The sequence below is a fragment of the Nyctereutes procyonoides genome, unplaced genomic scaffold (genome assembly GCF_905146905.1).
Source record: "Nyctereutes procyonoides isolate TBG_1078 unplaced genomic scaffold, NYPRO_anot_genome, whole genome shotgun sequence".
NCBI classification, from domain to species: Eukaryota; Metazoa; Chordata; class Mammalia; order Carnivora; family Canidae; genus Nyctereutes; species Nyctereutes procyonoides.
This window is the reverse complement of record NW_026575049.1, coordinates 28,706,534-28,730,193: the sequence shown is the minus strand read 5'-3', so window position 1 is coordinate 28,730,193 and position 23,660 is coordinate 28,706,534. Positions and strand designations below refer to the sequence as shown.

General features: G+C 49.8%; 1 protein-coding gene across 1 annotated transcript in view; it reads right to left on the bottom strand.

The window, feature by feature from the left end:
* The window catches only part of CACNG2 (calcium voltage-gated channel auxiliary subunit gamma 2), a 110,033-nt gene extending 88,770 nt beyond the window's left edge, over positions 1-21,263 (bottom strand). Inside the window, exon 1 of the mRNA XM_055328878.1 lies at positions 21,053-21,263. Coding sequence (XP_055184853.1) covers positions 21,053-21,263 — 211 coding nt within the window. The remainder of the gene's footprint in view (positions 1-21,052) is intronic.
* Positions 21,264-23,660: the final 2,397 nt, after the last annotated feature.

Below are 23,660 nucleotides of genomic sequence, written 5' to 3'. Positions count from 1 at the left end.
AGCAGGCTCCATGCACCGGGAGCCCGACGTGGGATTCGATCCCGGGTCTCCAGGATCGCGCCCTGGGCCAAAGGCAGGCGCTAAACCGCTGCGCCACCCAGGGATCCCTCCTGTCAACTTTTTAAAATTTTATTTTTTATTTAAAAAAGATTTAAAGTTTTATTTTATTTATTTGATAGAGAGAGAGTGAATGAGCAGGGGGAGGGGCAGAGGAAGAGGACGGTAAGCAGACTCCTCACTAAGCCTGGTGCCCAATGTGAAACTGTCTCACAATCCCATGATCACAACTTGAACTGAAACAAAAAGTTGGATGTGCAGCTGACTGAGCCACCCAGGTGTCCCATACATTTATTTTTTATAAAGAATAGGAATGAAAAATAGAAAAATCATTCCCTATGCTTTATTCTATGTAAAAATTTTTATCTGCCTTCTTCATGAGTAAGTTAGAAGTTCAAGATCTGCCTATCTATATCTATCGATTGATCTATCTATCATCTGTCATCTACCTATCATCTTTTTCTTTCTCTTTATGGTTATATTTCTGTGACTTTTTTTTCTTTTTCTTCAGACCTCCACCCTCACTTACAGTGGTTTAGAGCTCAAAGCCTAAAGCTAACGGTGCAGCAACTTAGCACATAGAGAATGATTCCAAATGCCCTTGTACAGAGACCAGAATTATTTATTTGGAAACAGCACAGTGAAGATCAACTAAGTTATTTTATCTTTCTGTGGGGAAAAGAGTACATCTCTTTATTCAGCATCAAAAGTTCTAAAATGGAAGAAGGAAGTAAATCCAAACCTTTGGTGGCACCTGGTGCTTTAGGGCCATGATGTACACATTGTTGACAAGCAGTGAGTGCCTGCTGAATTGGATTTGACTGTCAGCTTTTGGACAGGAAAGGACTTAAATCCAAAGTCCCTTGGGCAGCTACGTTTATTCTGAGTCTCTTCTCGGCTCACAACCTTAATCTCCCTTAATTTCCCCCACTCCTTTCTCTTGTCCTTTATCAAAATTCATGACCCTGATACTGAAGTAAAATTGATTACTAATGTTTGGAATCCAGTATCCAGAGTTAAATCCCAACTCTACCAACAACTAACCTGAAAAGATAATTTCTCTTTTGGCCTCAGTTCTTTCACTTGTGCAATGGGAATCACTGCCATGCAGGAAACACTGTAGGAATTGAGTGAAAAAAGGTCTATACAGTTGTAGTTCCCAAAGCATCCAGCCCATGGTAGGCGTGTGCCTGGTACATGTACACTTCCTGCAGAATGTCACTTCCTCCTCTCTCTGTGGTGTCCATTTCTGGTACAGCTAAAGGACGCCTCGGCTGCATGCTCTTGGGGATCAGCTCTCCTTCTACCATCAGCTTATCTTTACAATGCTCAGCCATTAGGAGAATCTGATCATTGAATTAGGGAAGTGTAACATCGGCAGACCAGGGAGGCAGGATGCCCCTGTGAATTTGCTGCCTTTTTACTCACTGCAGGAAGGCTCTGAGACAACCCATCTCCACGGACAGGGATGGTTCTCACAGCATGGTGATGCCTGGAGAAGGAGCTACAGGGCGGGAAGCCCCCTGCTGGAGGCTGAAGAGGGAGCCCTGAACCTGACTCCCACCTCTGCACCTGTTAGCTATGCTTCTTTGGACGAATTAACCTCTCAGCTCCTTAGTCTCCTCCCTGCTACACAGGGACCCTAACACAGATGCTGCGTGTTGTTCTGAGGATACAATAAAAGCACTTAACACGGGATCCCTGGGTGGTGCAGCGGTTTAGCGCCTGCCTTTGGCCCAGGGCGCGATCCTGGAGAACCAGGATCGAATCCCACGTCGGGCTCCCAGTGCATGGAGCCTGCTTCTCCCTCTGCCTGTGTCTCTGACTCTCTCTCTCTCTTTCTCTGCGTGTGTGACTATCATAAATAAATAAAAATTAAAAAAAAAGCCCTTAACACCTGGTGGTGGGGGGGGGCTTGCTCAGTAGATGTTTTCTTCTCTTCCTTCCCTCTCTAGCCTCGCTTTCTTTTTGAAGACCTCCTTTTCTTTGCATTTCCTCCTCTTCCTAGACTTTGTGACACAAGACCTTGAGAAACGCTGGCTGCTCACTGGTGGCTTGTGCAGAAACTGTAGTTGCTAGAAGGATGGCCACTAAAAAAATCCAATAAGCAATAAATGTTTGATTGTATAAATAAGGAGAGCAACAACACAATTATTTGGGATCATTATTAAATTGTGAAATCAAATGAAGCCAAAGTGATAATAATTGCATTGAAAGTCAGTGGACAGCTACACCCTCTAATTTGTTGGAAAATACTACCCTACTTTATTATTGATGCTTAATCATGCAATTATTAAAAAGAAGACCTCCAAACTGACAATACTAATAATGGTGATAAATCTTCCCGACACGGAGGGCTCTCACTTTGTTTTAATTGAAGGGAAGCTATGGAAGTGTTTTCCCTCATTTGAAAAAAAAATCTTCCTTTTTTTCTCAGGCCATCTGTCTGGCTATTAAAATCCCATCAGCTTCATTGCGAGAACGCTTACTTCCCCCACGCCTGCCATCCCAAAGGGGGCTCTTAGAGCCAACTAGTTCACGACAGCTCAGACCCCTCCAAAGTGAAAGCACGCTGCTCTCGATTCTTTCTTTGATACATCCTGTCTTTCCCAGCCTCTCTGTTTGTGGCCACATAGATGGTGATTTATAACCAGGCCCCCACATTAATACCCAGCAATTAGTTTATACCTTTAATAACGTGTTGATTTGTTCAACTGTTTAAGAAATAACTGTCTCTTCTCAGCAGTCTAGGCTGTAACAAGACAGTGCTGGATCTTCAGGATAAACACGCTTGGGGTGAAGTTCAACACTACGATTTCAAGAGCACGCTCTACAGATGAGCCTGTGAAACTAAGTGGTTGAGTCAGGACCAAAGGTAGGGAAAGACATAACCTGTGTTCCTCTGCTCTGACCCAACACCTGGAGTCCTAACCCACATTATTCCAAACCTGTCCTATATCCCTCCAAATCCTTTCCGCTGTTACTGTCATGCAAGACAGTCATTACTATTACTACAAGGCTGGCCTCACCCTGGAAGGACAATCGTTCCTGAAAAATCTCTTAGCACCTCTTCACACTGGGGGCAAATCCCTCAATGTCTGAGAGCCTCTAGGGTGGAGAAAGAAATCCCTTCACTTCCAGTAGATGCAGAGGAAAGAGCTAATTCCTCTCACTCAGGTGGTCTTGGTAGGGGGCATCTCCTGAAGACCCTACAGGAAAACAGAGGGAAAGTCCTCTGTCAGCAAGGGCGATAGGCTCTGGGCTCTAGTCCACATCATTGGATATAAGAATGGGTCCAATTTTAACGAGGAGCTGAGTGTTCCCAATGCCATAGAAAGGCTCTTGGGGTCCGAGCAATTTTTGTGGATTGGCCTCTGACCTTCTCTTTGCTCTCCATCCCAGTGTCCCTCTATCACGAAAGAAAAAAGCCGATGAGGAATGGGGATGAAGGGACACCAGTCTCTCCAACTTTTTCAAACCCGATGGATGGTTTATAAGCCAGAATGGTGCTTTTGCAAAGTGAATGATGGGCTGTTGTGGTATCTGAGATGAATTTAGTTGGTATAGGGATGAACACTTCAACAGATTTAAGTGCAGTATTTTTAGTGTGTTAAAATTTTAACTGGCGAATTAAGCCAATGATTCCTTGGCTATTATCACTTAGGATGAGGCTAAAACAGGACCAGTTAAAGATAAGTGTTCAATTAATAACAATGTAGGTGGTACCTGGATATGGCAAACATAATGAAGGTGGTACCCAAGTGGCTGAAGAGTGGGAAATCTTGATTTACAATATCAATGATCTTTTGAGCCGCTGCTCTCTGTAGGAATCGAGTTTTATCGAGTTTTTTTTTTTAGGATTTTATTTATTTATTCATGAGAGACACACAGAGAGAGGCAGAGGGAGAAACAGGCTCTCTGTGGGGATCCCGATGTGGGACTCGATTCCAGGACCCCAGGATCATGCCCTGAGCCAAAGGCAGATGCTCAGCCACTGAGCCACCCAGGCGTCTCTATAGCGATTATTTTAAGTTTGCTAGCCCGCTGCAGGGTAGGCATAGTTATTCCTGTGTTCTGTGGCAGACAAGAGACGGCAAAGAATAACTCCCCTCCCCGAGGTTGCTGGGCTGGTCGGGACTCAAACCCACGCCCGGCTGATGCCCGAGCAGCGAGCGCTCTTTCTGCTGGACCACGCTGCTTCATCAACCAGGGAAGAAACTAGGGCAGGATGTGGTTGGGTTCTAGGGAAAATCTATGGTCCCAGGCTGCTCTGGGGTGCGGTCCTGTTGCCTGGCCTGTAATTTTAGCTCAAATCCTGGCCACAGGCTTTGCGGCTTTATCCCTCATCCACGAACATTCTACCCCTGCCTGGTTGGTCTCTGCACTCTTTGGGTCCCAGTGAGTTCTTCCACAGGGATTTCGGGGCTCGAAGGGTGTGTGTGTGTCCCCGGGCCTCTCTCCTCATTCTGCTGCTGCTTCTCTTCCCTCCGACCAACTGTCATGGACCCTCTGGCTCCCCTGTTCCATCTGCTCCTAGCGGGGATGGCCCCCATGCCCGGCGTCTTCCTTCCATCCGAGCAGCGGCCTGTGCCCATCCTTTGCACGCGCTCCCCCCAACACCAACCTCATTTCTCAGAGCTTCTGCTTCCCATTTGTTCCTCAGTCCCGCTCTCCCAGGCTCTCCCTTTTTAAGTCTTAGATGCGGGGGTGCGGGGGGCGGCTTCCCTTCCCCGGAGCTACTCTTCCCTGGCATGCTTCGCCACCCCACCTGTTCTGCCTCTGGCCATGTCCTTGTCACCCCGGTGTCAGGTACCGTGGCCACGGGCCCCTGGGAAGCCCGAGAGGCACCGTGTTCTCAGCTGGAGGGGAGGCCCTTTGAAACAGACTCTGGGCCAGGTTATTCTGTCCTCCTGGGAGCTTGGTCCCGGGGGAGGGCGTCTGCTATTGCAGGGCTGAGGCAGGAGAGCAGCCTGTTCCTGAGCCGCTGCTTCCATGGCAGGCCGAGACTCAGACCAGCTGATGCCTCCCTTCCTGCATCTGTCTTTCCATCCTTCTGTTCCTTCCCTCCTTATCTCCCTTTTTTCCTTCAAATGATTTGCTGAAGAGCCAACTATGTGCCTGACGCTGGCTTGGCTATTTTGTTCTGATGGATGGGTCAGGCCCCCACTTATTGACCAGGTGCGTGTCATGTGCCAGGCAACCCCCTCCGGGGGCAATGGGGCACAGAGGCACCTCGGACAGCCCCCCGTCTTCCCGCCTGCTTGAAGAGACGGAGGCTTGAAGACAGAGAAGCCTGGCAAAGCATGAAGCATCCTTGCGCACACCTGACGCGGTCAGAGCAGCAAACACCTCACCTCTGGCATTCGCGGTCTGGCCTGTGGGAAGCCGGAGAGGGTTGCTGCCTGGCTCCGGGCTTTACTCAGCCTTCGGCCCTGTGCTCCACCTGTGTCCACCTGTGTCGGTGTAAACACGGCCACTGCGGGACGCCAGGCAGCTTCCTGCCACTACCCCGCCTGGACCTAAAGCCCCGTCTCCGAGCAGATGCCCCGTCCCTCTGTTCCTCAGCGCTCCCTGAGGCTCTGTCTTGCCAGATCCTACTGCCCTCACCCCACCCCGTGTGACTTTGTAGGACTGGCCAAGAAGCCCGGAGCTCACCCAAGGGTGCGCAGAGGCTTAAGCGGGAGCAATCGGATAGAGGTCCAGGAGCACAGGCGGCCCTGCCCAGAGAGGCAGAGCGTATGGTCCCGGGGGAATTGCTTGGTGTTGTGGGATGGCAAGATCCCTTTGGCCCCACAAGCATTATTGAGCTCCTACTATGTGCTAGGTGTGGGGCCTGCACTAAATGCTGGGATGGAGCAGGAATGTACAGGTCCTAGTCCCAGCTCTGTCGCTGGTGGGCTCCATGGCAGGGGTGGAGTCCCTTCCCTCTCTGGGCCTCAAGTTCTTTGATCACAAGGTGAGGGTCTGGACCCAGTGGGCTCCCTGGATACACTTCTAGATACTTTCCCTCAACCTGGAATAAAGATTACATTTTTCAGACTTCCTTATAGTAAATGTATGGTCAGGTGACACACTTTTAGCCAGTGACACACTTTTAGCCAATGAGACCAAAGCAAAAAGGTTGTGTGATATCTTTTAGGAAACTTCCTTAAGAACCATGTGACAGGTGCCCTCTGCCTGGGTCTCTTTGTACTATTCTATGCCTTGATGCCTGGAATGAGAAGTGGCTGGAGCGCTGGCAGCCATTATGGACTGTGAGGTTGGAGGCCACACCACAGGGATGGTGGAGCAGGGAGCTGGTGGGCACCTGCATTGCTAACCTGTCTGTGGTGCCTCTAGACCACACTTGTACTACCTGTCTCCAGACTGGTTTCCTTACGAGAGGCTAAACTTTTGTCTTATTTCAGCTTCTGCTAATTTTATGTTTCTGTTACTTGTCAAATCGAATCCTTCCTGATACAAGCTCTAAAATCCCTTCCACGAGTACCATTCTGAGGTTGTAACATTAGGGGATCTTTAAACACTCACTTCTTATACTGGGCAGGATAATGGCCTCCTGAAGATGCCCACATCTCGGCTCCTGTAACCCGTGAATATGTTACATTGCGTGGCAAGGGGGAATCAAGGTTGCTAATCGGTTGATCTTAAGAGAGGGGGGATTATCCTGGATTATCCAGGCAGACCCAATGTAATCACGAGGGTCCTTAAATGTGGAAGAGGGAGACAGGAGCATCAGAGTCAGAGGGATGCAACAGAGAAGGACTCTGCCTGGAACCTGCTGGCTTCGAAGATGGAGGAAGCCTTTCTGCCCCAATAGAACGTGGACAGCCTCTAGCAGCAGGAAAAGGCCAGGGGACAGAGTCACCCCTAGAGCCTCCAGAAGGAACACAGCCCCGTTGACACCTTGACTTTAACCCAGTGAGACCAATTTCAGACTCCTGACCTCCAGAACTGCAAGGTGGTAAGTTGGTGTTATTTTAAGCCATTAAGCTTGTGCTGATTTGTTACAGCAGCCGTAGGAAACTAATACACTCCCTCTGGTTCCCCCTGGGAAGCTGAGAATCATAACCCCCACACTATAGAGCACTGTTGTGGCCTAAGCAAGGTGACATGCATGTGGTCCTGAGGACACGGCCCAACACACAGGAGATCTTCAAACACCATCAGCTCTTAGGGAAAACCATCCATTCCTGTCACACCTGTGGGCACCACCTTTAACCATAAATAACAACATTAGCTGAAGCATCCTGATTGGAAGTGCCCATGGGATGCCTGGGTAGCACAGTGGTTGAGTGTCTGCCTTTTGCTCAGGTCCTGGGATTGAGTCCCACATGGGCTCCCCGTGGGGAGCCTGCTTCTCTCTCTGCCTGTGTCTCTGCCTCTCTCTGTGTGTCTCTCATGAATAAATAAATAAAATCTTAAAAAAAAAAAAAAAAGGAAGTGCCCGGGACTGAGCTAATGGCTTTACCAAATTCAGGCGCTCTGAATTTAGGCAGTGCTTCGGAGGAAGATCGTTATCTTCATTTTAGAGGTGAGAAAACAGGCCCAGTTGGCTGGTGGCAGAGGTAGGATTTGGATCCACGTATTCTGGCCATGCTCCAAAACCTTGCTTCTCAAAGTGTGGCCTGCAGACCTGTGACATCAGCCTCGCCTGGGAGCTAGAAACAGCACCTCAGCCCCTACTTGGACCTTTGCATCAGTACCCCCCCCGCCCCCCCCGCAAGGTGGTTAGTATTTACATCACAGTTTGAAAATGCTGCTCTAGAACAAGCGCTCTCCTCTCTCCTTGGCTCCCCTCCCATCATAGGGGCAGCTTCAGGTGGTGTCCTGTCCATCTTTGGGCCTTTTTCTTCCGATCTACTTGGCAAACTCTTATTCATGCTTCAAAACCCACTGTGGAGGCATTTCCTGAAAACCCCTTTCCTGACCTCCCCAAATAGGGTTGCTGCCTTGTCCCGCCCCTTCCCCACACCTTTATCAGTGCCTGACCTCATTGGTGATGCTCTCGTATGTGTCTGTCTCTTCTTCTAGGCCCCGAACTCTTTCAGAGCAGGGGCATGTCTTCTATCATCTGGCAAACATTTACTAAGTACCTAATATGTGCTAGATGCTGATCTTAGTACTGGGGTTATGGCAGTAAACAGGACAGACAAGGGCCCTGGTCTCCCAGAGTTTTTATTCTGGTTAGAAGAGAAATAATACACACTCTAGACAAATTCAGAGAGTAGGAAGCATGATGCAGAAAATGAAATAGGCAGGAGAGGCTGGAGGATGTCAGCAGGGGTGATTGGGGCAGGCCCCCTTCCCCGGGAGCTGACTGGTTTCTGAGCCCCACGAATTAGCACAGAGCCTGGTGTACCAGACATCCAACACATGTCCAACGGGATCACAGTTGACCAGTCTCCCAGATCAAACTGCACGTCTTTACGTTCCATCCTACCAATTCTGAGCAATTGCCAGGTGCCTCCCGCCCCCCACTGAAGACTCTGGAAATGTCCCTCTCCTCTCTGAAGCTTTCTGAGGCAACAAGAGAAAGTAAGAGAATCCCCTGTGCCCCGGGTGCTCCAGCAACACACCCCCTCCTCAGCCAGGCTGACAATGTGGGCTGTCTCCCTGGCGCCTGCCATTTAGTTATTGAATAAAGCACACCACGTGGTCTGCACAACAGGGTGCACTTCCCGAACCGGGGTCAAGGTCAGAAAATGTCAACCTCTGAAAGAGAAGCTATGGGGGTGGCACAAAATGGGTGAGACCTCTCTTTAAAAGCATCAAGTTACCGCAGAGATGCTTTGTAGAAGGGGGCCGTGAGGCCTGCCTTCCACCCGAATCTCTCGAATCTCGAATCGAATCTCATCGGCAGGCACTGCCGGGAACGTTGGCTCTTCATGTATTTATTTACGGAGGCTCGGCTTGGTTCACTCCCTTGGCTCTACCCTGCCTGGGCTGCTCTCTTGTTTTGCTTACATTTTCAGCATTTTGGGCCATCAGAAGACAAAGGCTCCGCCTATAATTTGCCATTGGCATTAGAGGAGCTTGGCATTCGAGGCGGAGCAGCCAGGGAAGACACTTGGGAGCCCAGGGGGTTTGGGGGGAACTGCAGAGCCCCTGCCACACCTGAAGGGACACCTGCTGCCCACCCAGTCCCTGCCAATGGTGGCCAAACAGAAAAGGGGCCTGGGGTTATGAAAGCCTGATTGTTTTTTCCAAGAGAAGCCCCAAATAGGGATTTTTGTAGGAAAGTTCTTCATTTGTGGGAGATTTGAGGGATAAACACAACTCACTTGCCAGTCACCATTTGCAAGTGCTAGGTCAGAAAGCGTAATCCATAATAACCACTTGATGGATACGTACGGCAGCTGGCCTTTAGAGAGCACTTACTATGTACTAGCATGTTGCCGAGCACTTTACATGGAGCATCTTACTAAAATTTCAGAACCAACTCATGAGTGAGATACAACTTTTCCCATTTATACATGAGAAAATTGAGTCAGAGAGGTAACATTCCTTGTCCAAGGTCACCTAGCTGGTAAGTGATAGGATTGGGATTTGAACCCAGGCTGTCAAATGCCAGAGCTGACATGGGCTCTAGGCCTGGCTGGAATACCCTTTGATTATGATGGTGCCGGAGAAAATCTGAGGTTAAATAGCCTAATCTCTAGATGCAAAGCTATGTTCTTTGTCTTTTTCTATATTCCTTCCTTCCTTCCTTCCTTCCTTCCTTCCTTCCTTCCTTCTTTCCTTCCTTCCTTCCTTCCTTCCTTCAGCAAACACTGACTGAGCTCCTTCTACATGCCCAGCACTGAGCAAGGCCCAGGGGACACAGGTATGGAATCACTCTACCCAAGATGAAAGGTCCCCATCTTCTTCTTTCTTTTTAAAGATTTTATTTATTTATTCATGACACACACACACACACACACACACACACAGGCAGAGACACAGGCAGAGGGAGAAGCAGGCTCCATGTAGGGAGCCTGACGTGCGACTTGATCCTGGGTCTCCAGGATCAGGCCCTTGGCTGAAGGTGGTGCTAAACCATGAAGCCACCTGGGCTGCCCCTGGTCCACATCTTCTTTCTGCAAATTTCTCCTGTTTGCCCCCCGACTCAGGCGAGGTCACTCACTGTCACACCTTATTCAACACAACAACAGTCTCCAGGTCCAATGGATCGTCCAGGGTCAGTCCCCTGCCCTGGGTCCCGAACCATGCTCCCAAAGTGGGAGTTTGACCATGTCATTCCCTTCCTGACATTCTCCTCTCTGGTCTCTTTGCACAGCAGAGCGGTCCCTCCACGATATGGGACTGATCTTGTCCCTCGGTACTAATACCTTCGCCTCCCTCCCCTCCGAGCAATACCAGAAACTTTGTGAGGCCCTCTCACACCTCTTCCTGGGGCAAGGTCCCCACCCTGACTGAGTGTGCTTGCTGGGGTCCCTACGTCCCCCACTAGAGCACAGGCTCCTGGAGGGCAGGGGCTGCGTCTTCTCATCTTTTTTAAACCTGGAGCCTAGCATGGCATTTGGCACATAGCAACTGAGTGCATTTGGTTGATGAAGTGGGTGAGGGAACTCGTGGTCTAGAAGTGGAAATAGAACTGGAAACAAGCAACGGGAGGATGGAAGATGAGTTAGACGCATGCGTAGATGCTGTAGAAGGAAAGAGGGATGTCGGTGAGGTGGGAGGCAGCTGGGATGCTGGGGAAGCAGCCATTTAGCCTAATCCTGGAGACAAGCAGAATGTGGTTGAGAACAGGCCATCTTGGCAGAGGGTGCGGGTGAGGGACCCTTTCCCCCTCCAAAGTGAGAGGGACATCCATGTGTTTTGAGGTGTTCTTCTGTTCTCAAAGCAATGAGAGAAACTGGTGGTGCCCTACTTTTCCCCACTGTGCCCTGCGTAAGGAGCATATGTGAATTTAAGCTTCAAAGTTTTGAAAGACTTTCACGCGTGAGGTACAGACAGCAATTTCTGCTCAGGCTTGCCTTTACCCTTTCCAAGAAACGTATTTATAAATTGGGGGGCTAGGGGAAAAGTGTAAATATAATTAGTGTTGTAGAAGGCTGCGCACAGGTTTTGGGGATGGACAGACTCGGCCTGGAATCCCAGCTCTGCAGCTCTGCTGTGTGACCTCAGCTGAGTTACCTAACTTCTCTGAGCCTCTCAAGATGGAGATAATGGGCATCACCGCATGCATCTTCAGAACTGTCAAGGCTAACTAAGAGCTAACCTCCGAAAATCATCTAAATAGTGCTTAGCATGAAGAAGCACTCAATGAGTGATTGGCTATTATTATTATTATCATAGTTATTATTGGTTTTGAAGTGATACCCGGGTTACCTTCTTTGCAAAATATGTTGGATGAAACCTGGAGAGAAGAGTTTCCCAACCTTAGGGAAAATTCCAGGATGAAGGATTGGACGTGTGCAGACCAAGGTAGAGGAGTGGGGAGTGACAGAAAGGAATGAATGATCCTTTATGCAGAAACAGGAGAGTCATGGGGTAAGACTGGAATAAAGAGAGGTCTCCCGGCCAGGCCAGGGAGAGGCTGGCGCCCGGGGATTTAAATGGCCTGGTGGATGGAGTAGCCGAGCAAGGTGCCAAGTCTCTGTACGACGAGGCTGTGGCGACCGTGCACCTGGGATCTCATACTTAATCCCCGGCATTTTTGTTAGCGGCTGGAAGACACCCCAAGGTCAGGGAAGTTCAGGGAAGAGTGAGTGAAGCATCATCGAGGGGAAGGAGTGGCGGCTCCTCAGAGCAGGCCCGGGGCTGCTAAGTCAGGGCCTCTGGGCCAGGTGATAACGAACAAGGACTCAGATGGAGAGAGAAGGGGACTGCTGCCCGGGAGGGAGCAGCTCGCAGCGGCAGCTCAGCAGCTTCCTGATGCTTTATGGCAAAGCTGTGGCCCAGAGGCACCCCAGAGAGCCTCCCAGAGTGCAGGGCACAAGGGGAACACCTGCCAATTCTCACATCTCGCACAGCGTGGTTTCAGCCAAGCCCAGAAGAAGAGACTGGTGGGGAGGATGCTGGGAGTTTTGGTTTAGAAGCCCGCCCCCTCCCTCAGTGGGAGCTCCTTGAGGGCAGGAGCTGTTTCTTTGGTCATTCATCCAACGTGTGGCTCCTCAGCACGCTCTCGGTGCCAAGGCAGACACGGCGCCCGCCTTCCAGGAGCACACCGTTACAGGGGACACAGATCACGGACAAGGAAATGCTAGAAAGGGAAAAGTCAATGTTAAAGGCTGAAGAGGGCAAAGGAAAGAAGGTGACAGGACCGGGGGCTTCTTTAGAGAGGGTGGTCAAGAAGGTTCCTTGAGAACACAACACTTGAGCAGAGACTTCCTGCATCTTTGTAACCCCGGGGGGTTATGCCGGGGAAGTCAGAAGAGAAGCGAGGACCTCGGTGCACCTGTTCTGTGCATTCCTTACAGTCTTCTCGCTCCTCTCTGTTTACTACAACCAAGTCCGTGAGGTCACCTGCTTATGGCGACAACCTCCACGTGGCGCCTCGCCCCTTCCCAGGATCGTGCACCAGCTGCAGCCGACCCCTGATGCCCCCCGCGGGAACCTCAACATCCAGTGAGCTCACTGATGGCCAAGCCACTGGCTGCCCTTGCGTGCGCCTCTCCGGGCCTCGTGTTCTCCCGTGCTGAAACCCGCACGGCCCCGTGAGCCATTTCCAGCCCTTCGGGAGCACATCTCCACGGCCTCCCAGGCTCTCCCTCCCAGCTGGGCGGGGGACCCTCGGCGTGGCGGCCTGGGCATCTGTTTCTGCACCTGGCCCTTCCTTCGCTCTGAGACGCTTCCTCTCCCTACTTGCTCACCCCTATGCATCCTTCAGAACCCGGTCTCCCGCAGCATCCGCTCCTCCCCAGTCTCTGTGCTCCCAGAATCCCCTGTGCCTCTGTTTCCTGCTGTGCTGTCATCACAGTCTGTTCACTGGTGTGTCTCCTCTGCTAGACGGGAGGTCCCCTCCTCTCCAAGGGCAGGGACTAGGGCTTTACCTCTGTCCTAGACTCTCACACGCTACCTGCTAGTGCGCAGAGAACAGCTGTCGGACAGAGATCCAGTATCATCCTCTTGCTTGGCAAGAGAGGTGCTGGGAGGACCACAATCTTCTTCCCTCTGCTGCTCCCTGAGTCACGGGATAGGCACCAGCTGTGGGCCGGCGACATCCCTTGGGCTCTCTCAGCACCCTGCCTGCATTTCCCTCTGCCAGCAAGATAGCTTCCCATCTTCTTTAGGTTCTAAGACACATATTTTAGGTTCCCAGGTTTCTGAACCTAGAGTGTGATTCATAATCGATGAGTCTGTTAAATTCCTTCTCCCCTCTCCCAAAAGCTGTTTCAGTACATAATTCACTTTATAACTGATGGCACCTTGGAACCGAGGGAAGACAGGACTGGGAGAAGAAAGCCCTTTGGAGCCAGGAGAGGGGACCAAGATGCCGCGAGGCCCGCGCAGCTCAGCAACAATCCCACAATGGCTGACATGCATTTCTTGGCATCGGGGAGCACAGTGAACATCTCTCCTCTTTCATCCCTATTTTCAAAAAGTCTGCTGGATCTAACTGAGCCACATTCAAATTCCAGCTTAAATCCTCGATGCTCCTAACTGATTGTAAGAGACGCCAGGAATCTCTGAATCTGTGGGAGGGGGAGGCGTGGCGGCAACAGGCTATGTCAAATGTCTTGTATGGATGGAGTAGAGCTGCTTTGCAAGATGCCTGTTCTTGGGGATCCCCTGAGGGGACTCACCTGGATGGTCCTCAGGCAGGTGGGGGTCTGCTCACCACTGCCTTCCTGTGTTAGCACAGGCTGGCACCTGCCATTAACACCTCCACTGAGCAGGTTTTGAATTTTGCTGATTGGACTTGGGTCGATCTGTTCCCTCCCTTGTTTGCGCTGTCAGGGGAAGCTCGGAGGCCAAAGAGACCAGCACCATCAGATTGGGATGGAAACGGGAGGAGCACAACTAGAAGAGGAGGGAGTGGGGTTCGAATCCTCACGATGACCCTGGGGACAGGCACTGTCATCTCCACTAAAAGGATGGCACAAAAGAAGCACAGAGATGGAATTAACTAGTCCAAGATCACACAGCTTATAAGCAAGAAGCCAGAAGTCAAAGAGCAAAAGTTTTTAACAAGACTCATAAGGCCCCACACCTTTGGGACTTAACTACTTCTGCACCCCCGTCCCCACACCATCCAGCACTGTCCCCCCACTACATACTCCAGCTCTTTACTCCAGCACCCTAGTCTTCACCCAGGTCTTGTCTTGCTCTTCCTCACTGATCTCTGCACTCGCTGCCTTCTGACCTGGAATGGTCTTTCTTCCTCTCTTCACCCAATTAACTCCTACTCCTCCTTCAGATATTCATTCTTGTGTCCCCTCCTCAGGGAAGCCTTCCCTGATTAGATACCACCTTAATATTCTGAACTCACAGCCCCGTGCGGTCTCCCTTGAGAGTGCTTATCATAGTTTACATAGATGTGTGCGTATATATTCTTTGAATTGGGGCCTATCTCTCCCAGTAGGCTCTCAGGACTGACGGTGGTGACCCTGAAAGGAGTCCCTTCCCAGCATGACTTCAACCTGGTGCTCTGCGGAACTTCACCAAAGATTTAACAAATAAATGAGTTGAGGGAATTGCCTAATCTGTACCTACAAACGAACCCAGAAACTTAAAATACGTCTATCATTTGAATACGGGTATTTTGGCCAAAATATTTATATTTGAGACTAAAGCGGAACCAGTGAATTTTGAACAGGTTAAAAATCTCTTGCACTATTCATATGGTATCTTCTCCTCCCCCCTGACCCGAAAGCGAACACTCACACGGGAAGCTCTCCCTGAGGATCTCTGTGACAGCCGCTCTGGATGATGTAGAGGCAGGAAAGCATGGCCAGGATCTATTTAGAGGACGCTCACCCTCCAGCACTTCCTTCTCAGGCATTTATTTTTTCTCCAAACACTTTCCTTTTTGTTATCTTTCTTTATTCTTGTCCCTTGTGTGTTGAACGCCACCCTCCCTTCTCTCTCTCTCCCCCCACCTCTCTCCTCTTTCACTACCTCCCCACCGACCCGCCCCCACTGCCACCATATCAAGTTCACTATTTTCTGGAATGCCAAAAAAAAAAAAAAAAAAAAAAAAAAAGGATCTTTTGCCACCACTGATCACTGTGTATCACTGAAAGAACAATCCTTTGAAGGTGTGAAGGGACCGCTACTTCCGAATCCCCACCCCCCAGCAGGCAGGGCGAGTTTGTTCATTCCCCAGCAAAGGTAGGGTAGGCATCTTGCAACATCCTAGTTGCCGTGGCTACAGCAAAGAACAAAACAGACAGCAGTCCCTGCCCTCATGGAGCTCACAGTCCAGGGGTGGAGACAGACAACAAATATCACGAGTAGACTACATGTGCTACAAGGTGGTAAGTACTCTGTAAAGAAAAAAGAAGACAGAGTAAGAAGAGTAAGACTGCAAGAGGGGTATGGGGGTGGGGGTGGTGTTGTTGATTGCAACCACAAATAAGCCGGTCAGAGAAGCCACCCCGTGAGAAAGCTATTTTGCTTTCTTTTCACAGAGAGGGAACCAGGCTTGGAGAGGTTAAATAACTTGCCCCGGATCTCACAGGCTGCAGTGCTTGGAATGAACCCAGGCCCATGTGGCTGCAAAATTCTTTTCCCCACACCACATGCCCCAAAGCTTCATCCGAAAACTTCCATGACTTACAGAGGCCATCCATTTGCTATTTTCTGAGAAAATGCTTACAAACATAAAACCAATGGAGAGTTTGGTACATTAAGGACGCTTCCGAAAATGAAAGGGCAAACCCAAAGAGGCACGTGGTTGGGTCTGGCCTGAAGTTCAGTGTCGCATTCCCTTGGCCTCATGGGAGTGGGGGGATCACGGCAGAACTGCAAGGCGCAGGGCAGCGGGAGGGAGAGGCTCGCTGGGGAGTCAGGTGGGTCAAAGCTCAGATTTCCTGACAGGCTCAGGCTGGACCCTTGACAGGGGGTGGTGGTGGGGGGTGGGGGTGGGGTGGGTGGGTTGGGACACTTAATGGGACACAGACAGAATAAAATCCAGTGCTAGCAGTGAATATGAGCACAAGGCCACAGTATGTGCAGAGAGCCCTCTGGAGGCTTGCAGGGTGGAAATGAGGGGTTGGATTCAAGTTCTGGCTCTGCCCATGTGGCCTCGGTATGTGACGTCACTCCTGTGTGCCTGGTTCTGCTCAGCTGTAAAGCGCAGCAGGCAGTGTGAGTGGGCAAGTTTGTTCCTCCATAAAGGGTTCAAGTTTGCCTTCTCAGGTGAGGATGCTTAGGAGTGTGGGGTCTGGCTCTATGGAAAGCTGCTGGTCAGAACCTGAGACCTTGGGGACTGTTCTCGGCATCCTGGGAATTGGGTGGGGAGGTTTGCTAGAGAATAGAAGATTCTGGGGTACGTAAACGGGGACAGTCCAAAAGCCCGCTCTCTACCTAAAGTCTATTCCAGTGACTGTTCCAATTCAACTGGACTTTGGGGTACTTTAAAAGCAGAAAAGAGGAGAAAATCAACTGGTTATTTTTTTCCTTGCTTGCAGAGACGGAGTCTACTGATAATTTTCTGCTAGCCAATTAGGAGCCGCAGAACCCTAATGACGGACTCCTTCTGAATTGAATTAATGAATTCGGTGACTCATTATTATTCTTTTAAAAAAGAAGCCCCAGGAAGAACAAACCAACCATCCTGACTTCCTCACCTCCTTCTTTCTCTCTTGATTACTCGCTTGGCACATATCCTCATGATGTTTCAATTAATTTAAATCATTTTAAGAATTTCGAAATCCATCCACGGATAAATATTTGTATGCACCTATTGTGCGCAAAGCGCCTGTAAAGAGTCAAATTATCTTGGGAATTCTGGAGCGATATGTACATCACGTGACGGCCTGTTAGTAACTCCCGTACTCAGCTCCTGCACACTTAAAGGTAAGCTTATCTGTTGGCGTTCCTAAAATAAAAGATGTATACTCTCCTTCTGGGGAACAAGAGAGCCATGGCTGAACCCAGTGTGGAGCACTCGCCACCTCGCAGGCCAAGCCAAGGGGAGGCAATCATAAACTTGGCAAAGACAGTGCAGGAAAATCGAGACACTTCTTGCTCAAAGAGAGAAGGGATGTAGGACGGGTGGCAGAGCCACCGGGAGCAAGCAGCACGTGGAAACCAAGACGGGAGAAGCTGTGGATGGAAGAGGAGCTCAGAAATTCAGCAGAGAGAATGTACCAGTGGAGCCAGAGAGGAAGATTTCTGCGCTGCTTCACAGCAAGGGAAGGGGCGAGGGGGGAGGGCGGTTTGTGCTACAGACCACGTTGTACCGCTAGGCGTTGGCTCCTCCTCTGCAGGGCTGGAAGTCCTCTGGGGGAGACGAGGAGCCCGAGCCCCGACAGACAGAGGGGAGGAAGGCGCAGGAGAGAACAAACACACAGTGAATTTCTTGCTGCCCCTGGAGGATTCCTTTCGGTGACAGCAGAGGTTAATATCCTGAGCAGCAAGCCACAGCGTGGCCCAGAGACGCGGCGCTCGGAAGGGTTGTTTTCTTGTCCTGTTGTGGATTGTATTGAACTATTCCCTGAAAGGGCCAATTCCTCTCTCTGTTCAGAGGCTATCTCGGCGCAGCTTTCCTGAAAAGTTCAAGGACTTCTCCTATCATGCTCCACCCACCAGGATCCACCTGCAGACTATCCCACCCCTTCCCCTAAGGACCCCAGTCTGCTAGGGAGTTCAAGTTCACACACAGAGACACCGCTGTTTACTCTGCAGAGGGAAAAATAATAAAGGTTGTAGCCTCTTGGTTTCTCTGGTGTCCCACTGTCTGTCAACCCCTAACAGGTGGTCCTGTCCCACCTCATTCCTCAGCAGACTGATTCACTTCAAAAGCAGCTACAGAGGCAGAGAAATATTTTCTGATTTTTATTTTCATCAAGAAGTGAATGGAAATTAAGAAGGGCACTGGATGTGATGAGCACTGGGTGTTATACTATATGTTGGCAAATTGAATTTAAATAAAATATTTTTAAAAAGTGAACAGGAAAAAAAAAAAGCATCTCAGGTGACAAAAAAAAAAAAAAAAGCCCGAGTGAAAACCAGAAAGTGGAAGAGGTCAGAAGCAGACAGGATTGTTTTTTATCTGGAGTTATCGGCAGCATCTTGGGGGAGATTTGAAGTCTGTTTATAACTTTTTTGGGTATGGGCAGGAAACAAAATAAAGAGGTGATGAGGGAATCTTTTCTGAAAGTCTAATTTCTCACACATAAAAACATTAAGATTGGGGGAAACTGAACCACTGACAACCTGATTTCCATAAAGGCTGACCCTATTTTGAATGCTCCAAAAAGCAAGCACAGAAACACCCCACGAGAACCATCTACACCAATCTTCGGAATTAAGTGCTTTTGTGGTCTTGGGGAACCAGTGCAGTCTTTGAAAATAAGTGACTTAAAATCCTTAAACCACTTCCTAAGTGGCCAAGGCCCAACTTCCTAAGGCGGTCTCAGGCCCGCAAAGCCCCATTGGGACAGATGCTTTGGAAATTGAAGGCAAGGGTCAACTGGAGCCCCAAGCACCCACCCTTCCTGCCCGGGGCCTTGGCTAGAAGTGGAAAAAGAATAGCATCCTGAAGGGAGCTTGGCCCAGCCCTCCTCTCCCTCCCCGGAGGCCCCAGGCCAGGGAGAAGGGCCAAACCCACAGCTCCCGTGCACATCACACAACCCTTGGGAAAGTGTTGTAATCCTAACCCTTTGAGGGAGAATTCAGGGGTGGGGGGAGTGGCAGGGGGTACAGCGTGGAGAAAAAGTTAAAGGGGGTGGACAGCACATTTGGGGATGTAGACACCAAACAGATGGAATTTAAACAAAACTACTTCAGCCTTTTTTAATACACAAGTGATCTGAAGCCACCTCTAGCCCTCTTGCCTTCTGGGAATTCAAAAATTGTTTCAAAGATCACAGTACGGAGAATTTGCAAGTAAAACCCTGATAACAAACTATATTTAAACCAACTTACCAATTTCTGAGTATATTTCTCCTAAAATAATGTTCCGTCTTTCCTCTAATTTCTTGGATGCATATCTCCATCCATCTAACTAAAATCCAAGCAAGGCAAATTGCTACTATGATCATTTCCCTAAAGCAACTCTCATTCACTTTGCTTTTCTTCTCTTTTGGAATAGCAGTCTGCCATAAATGTTTAATTAAATGGAAGCCTTTCCACTGTTAATGACAAGCTGCTTGAAAGGCTTTTCATTTTTTAAGGACGGGTGTGTTTAAAACAGTCCCTATTAATTTCCTGATATTGATTCCCTGGCTGGGGAAGAGCATAGAGTATTCAGCATACAGCTCCTCTGCAGACTATGTTCAAGGCAGCGGTTTGGATTGAGAAAGGGCACCAAATGCAGTATGCGTCAAATAGACCATCGCTCAATGAAGTCACTTAGCTATTCAAAACATGTTCAGCCATCACTCAACCGTTTGCACCAAGAATGTTGGGAGGGGGGCAGAAACTGGTGCTCTTTCCCAGACATAACCATTTCCCAAAGAGCGGCTTTTGCTCAGTTTGGGTTAGACCCTGGGGCCACCTCAGTTTCTCCCTCTCCTGTCCGCTTCTCTCTCTTCTCCCCCATCTCCTGGCTTCAAGTCCCTGCATCACTATCCCATGTTGAGCTTAACAAACAATCCTGCAGTCCCGGCTTCCCAGCGCTGCCTCAAACGGCCTCCGGCATTGGTTCATGTCAGAAGCAAAGCACATAAGCCTTTCTCTCCACACAGAAACATGTATCTCTCTGTTCCCCTCTTTCGATGGGTGGCTGTAGCTTGTACATCCACATATGGATATATATAGAGCCACTCAAATGCAGTCCCTCATATTCAAGTCTGTTGCTAAATGCAGGCTGTATGACCTGCAGGAGTTTTTTTTTTCTTCTGTGCTTATTAATGTTTCTCAGAAACACATGCCTTCATCTGTACCCTGATCTCCCAGGCTTGACACCGTGGGGACCCCTTGGCCCACAGCACATGCACAGGCACACATGACTCAGTGACCCTGCAAGATCAAGGCAAACAGCTAATACCCCCAGTCCACTGCCCCCCCCCCCGCAAGCTCCCCAAGCCCTCGCCTCCCTCCCAGCCTCCCTGCACAATGTCTGATGCTCAAGCTGGCTGCAATGCTGACTGTACTCGCTTCTGGATAACAGACATGTCACTCTGCGTGGAAGTGAATTGGTTCTCCGCCTAACCTGCAAGTGAATTGCTGTTTATTAGAACTTGGGCTTGTTTCCTGTGAGAGACGTATGTATTTTTAGACTTTGTAAATGTTAAAATACACACATACACACACGCAGCCAGTCGCCCCAAAAGATATGTGTGGTTCATAGACATTACGAAATGCTCTTGAACTCAGCTTGAGATCCTGGAATAATTAGGATTTACCAAATAAGGATTCTTAGAAACAACAGATTTTTTTTTGTTTGTTTGTTTAAAAGGAGATTTGCAGATGATGATGTGTCTGGGACTTTTGGGGAGTAAGGGGGAGGAGGAGGGGGAAAGGAAGAGCATTTTTGAATTCTTCATTACGAAAAGAGGAGCAATGTTGAGAGAAGCAATTATTTTCCCCCCTCGTAGATGGCAATGCTACACCAAATGGCAAATCCTAATGATTCCAAAGCAGGCAGAGCTCATTCGACTTTTAAAGACAATCTCTTGTTGTTTTCATCATATCATAGATTATTCCAATGAAGAGGTTTAGGGGAAGGAGGGTGGTGGAGGCTTGAGAGTTGAGTATGGTTTTTGCTTATTGATTTTCTTTCCTCTGAAACTAACCCAACCAACCTTGATCTGTGGTGGAAGGAGTGAAGTAAGAAAATGGTGGAATGTAAAGGGGACTTATTTGGAGGAGGGTGGGGAGGGGGAGTGAAAAGGGGAGGGGTGAGGTGGAGAGGGGGAGGAGATGGGAAATCAAATACCTTCTAGGCAGCAGGTTCTCCATAATCCAGAATGGGTCATAACTTCCTCGTTCTTTTTGCTGGTTTCATTCTCACTGACACTTTTGGTCTTGCAAACCCCTCTGGAGTAGAGCCAATAGTCGGTTCCCACAGCTATGGTCATCAGACTGAAGGCAGCGAAAGCACCAACGGTGGTTAAAAGCATTTGAACACCTCGATCAAACAGCCCCATAATTCTTCATTATATAAACACCCAACCGACTTCTGGTTCTCGGGAGAGTGTGTGTGAGGGTGCGAGTACTAAAGCAAAAAAAAAAAAATAAAAAATAAAAATAAAAATAAAAATAATTCCACTACTAATATAATGGATATATGTGTGAATAGAGACTATGGAGAGATATAAAAAGAGGGAGGTAAGAAAGCTCACGGAAAAGAGTGTAAATTATAAAGATCACACGGGAAGAGAGGCTTGCCTTTTGAGATCAGAAACTGTTCCAGTTGCAGTAAAATTTTTTTTTTAAAAAAAAAAGGAAGGAAAAAAATAAAAAGACACCCCCCACCCCCCCAAGTGAGATGCCTTAATCTCTTTTCCTAAAATTCTGGTCTCCAGTTTCCATATGTGACAGCTAATTTGGAGATGGCTTCCACAGTGAACCAGGGAACAGCCGCATTCTCAACACAATCTCTCATGGTCGGGACCTAGACAGTTAGAGACTGTAAAAGCCGGGATGCAACCTTCGGTCTTCGTGCTCGGCTCTGCGGCCTGCGCCATGAAAATCCTTCGCTTCGCCAGTTCTCTTCCTTGTTGGGGGGGGGGGGGGTCTCGGGCGCTTTCGTTTCAGACCAGACTTCCCAGTATTCTGTAAGCCCTTGATCTCAGCTGAACAGGTGCGGGGGTCTCGCCTTCCATGGTGTTGCCCCGGCGGCGGCGGCGGCGGCAGGGCGGGCAGGGCGGGCAGGGCGGGCAGGGCGGGCGGGCACGGCGGCGGCGGCGGCGGCGGCGGCGGCGGCGGCGGCGGCAGGACGAGCAGCGGCGGCGGTTATTGTTGTTGGCGGCGGGGGTAGTGTTGGCGAAGTGGGGGAGGGAGGGGGTTTCTCCCGGAGAATCGAGGCGGGTTTCCCTCCCCCTATCTGCAAAGCTCCTGGAAACGAGGGAGCCGGCGTCTTGCTGCAGGATGGGCCGCCCGCCCGCCCCCCCGCTGCCGGCTCGGCCCCCGGCGGAGGCGCTCCCACCTACTGCATTAGCGGGTGGTGCTGAACTGGACAGCTCCCTGCGCCGCCCGCCCCGGCGCTCCCCGGCTGCTGGGCGGCCCGCCAGGAGGGGGGCGCGGGCCGGTGCTCCTCCTCGCTCCGCCGCGGCCGGGGCCGGAGCGGGGGCTGCCTGCCTCCGGGTACCCCGCTCCCCAGCCCTCCAAGGCGCGCTCGCTGGGCTCCCGGAGCTCAGAGCAAGGCGTAGCTAGAGATAGCTCGCTCCCTCTCCCTCTCCCTCTCCCTCTCCTCTCCCTCGCCCTCTCCCTCGCTCTCCCTCTCCCTCTCTCACTCTCTCCCCTGCCCTCCCCCCCCTTGGTGTTTCTTCCAGCTCAGCCTCCTTCTCATTCCATCTCTACGTGCCCAGAGCTTCAAACACAACCCTCCCATCACAGTCAGATGGCACAAAACTTCAACCCGCCGTTTCTCTGCCTGGAAGCGGTGAAAATATAGCCTGGATGGGTAATTACAAACACGGTCTATACGTGTTTTCACTTTGCTGTTTCGGGGGGTTTGTTTTGTTTTATTTCATTGGCACGTTAGCCGCGTCTCCTTTCGGTGGTTCCTCTCTCTGTCTCTTTGTCTCTCTCTCTCTCTCTCTCTCTCTCCCCCCCATCCCCGGCTCACAGGGGGTGTGCAGGGCACTGTGTGTGTGTGTGTGTGTCTCTCTGTAGTTCTCCGTGAAATTCTGAATCTGCTTCTACAAGCAGACATTTTGGAAGGATTATTCACGGGAAAGGGGGGTGCGAAAGGGTGAGTGGTGGCTGGGGCTCGGGCAATGGTTTTCATCTCGGGGATGAACATGTTTGCAGGGGAAGTGGGTGAAATGTGAATCCTTCTAAGTTTCCGTGTCATTCACAAACTGGATTGGAAGAGATAAAAATCTCCCTGCTGTGAACACTGAAGCACATCAGAAACCAGCCCCCCTCTCTTCCTCAACAGAATGCTATCTTGGGTTAATTACAGCGCTACCTCTTCTTTTTACATGTGCAACTTTTCCTTAATGTGACTCCGGGAGAAAGAAGCCCATCAGATTCCTGCTGTTATTGATTACATTTTTCTCTGATCAGTTTCGTAGTTAAGTGAGTGAGAGCACATGAGGCTGCGTGATGTAGGTGCACTGGTTTTCATTTTTGCGGGGAGGAGCCTAGAGAGAGGTGTGAGTCTGGTGGGTCCGTTGGGGCTTAGAGATGTTTTAATGGCATAGCTCAATTATTCCATACTTCCTTCTCTTTTTTTTTTTGTCTTGAGATCATTTGTTTGACAATCTCTCAGTGATTTGATGATTATCAAAGAGTATATAATAGACGACTGAATTAAAAAACCTTTTTTTTTGATGTTGTCTAACTTTTTTCTCTTAGCTGAGAGTTGGTCTGCAGGT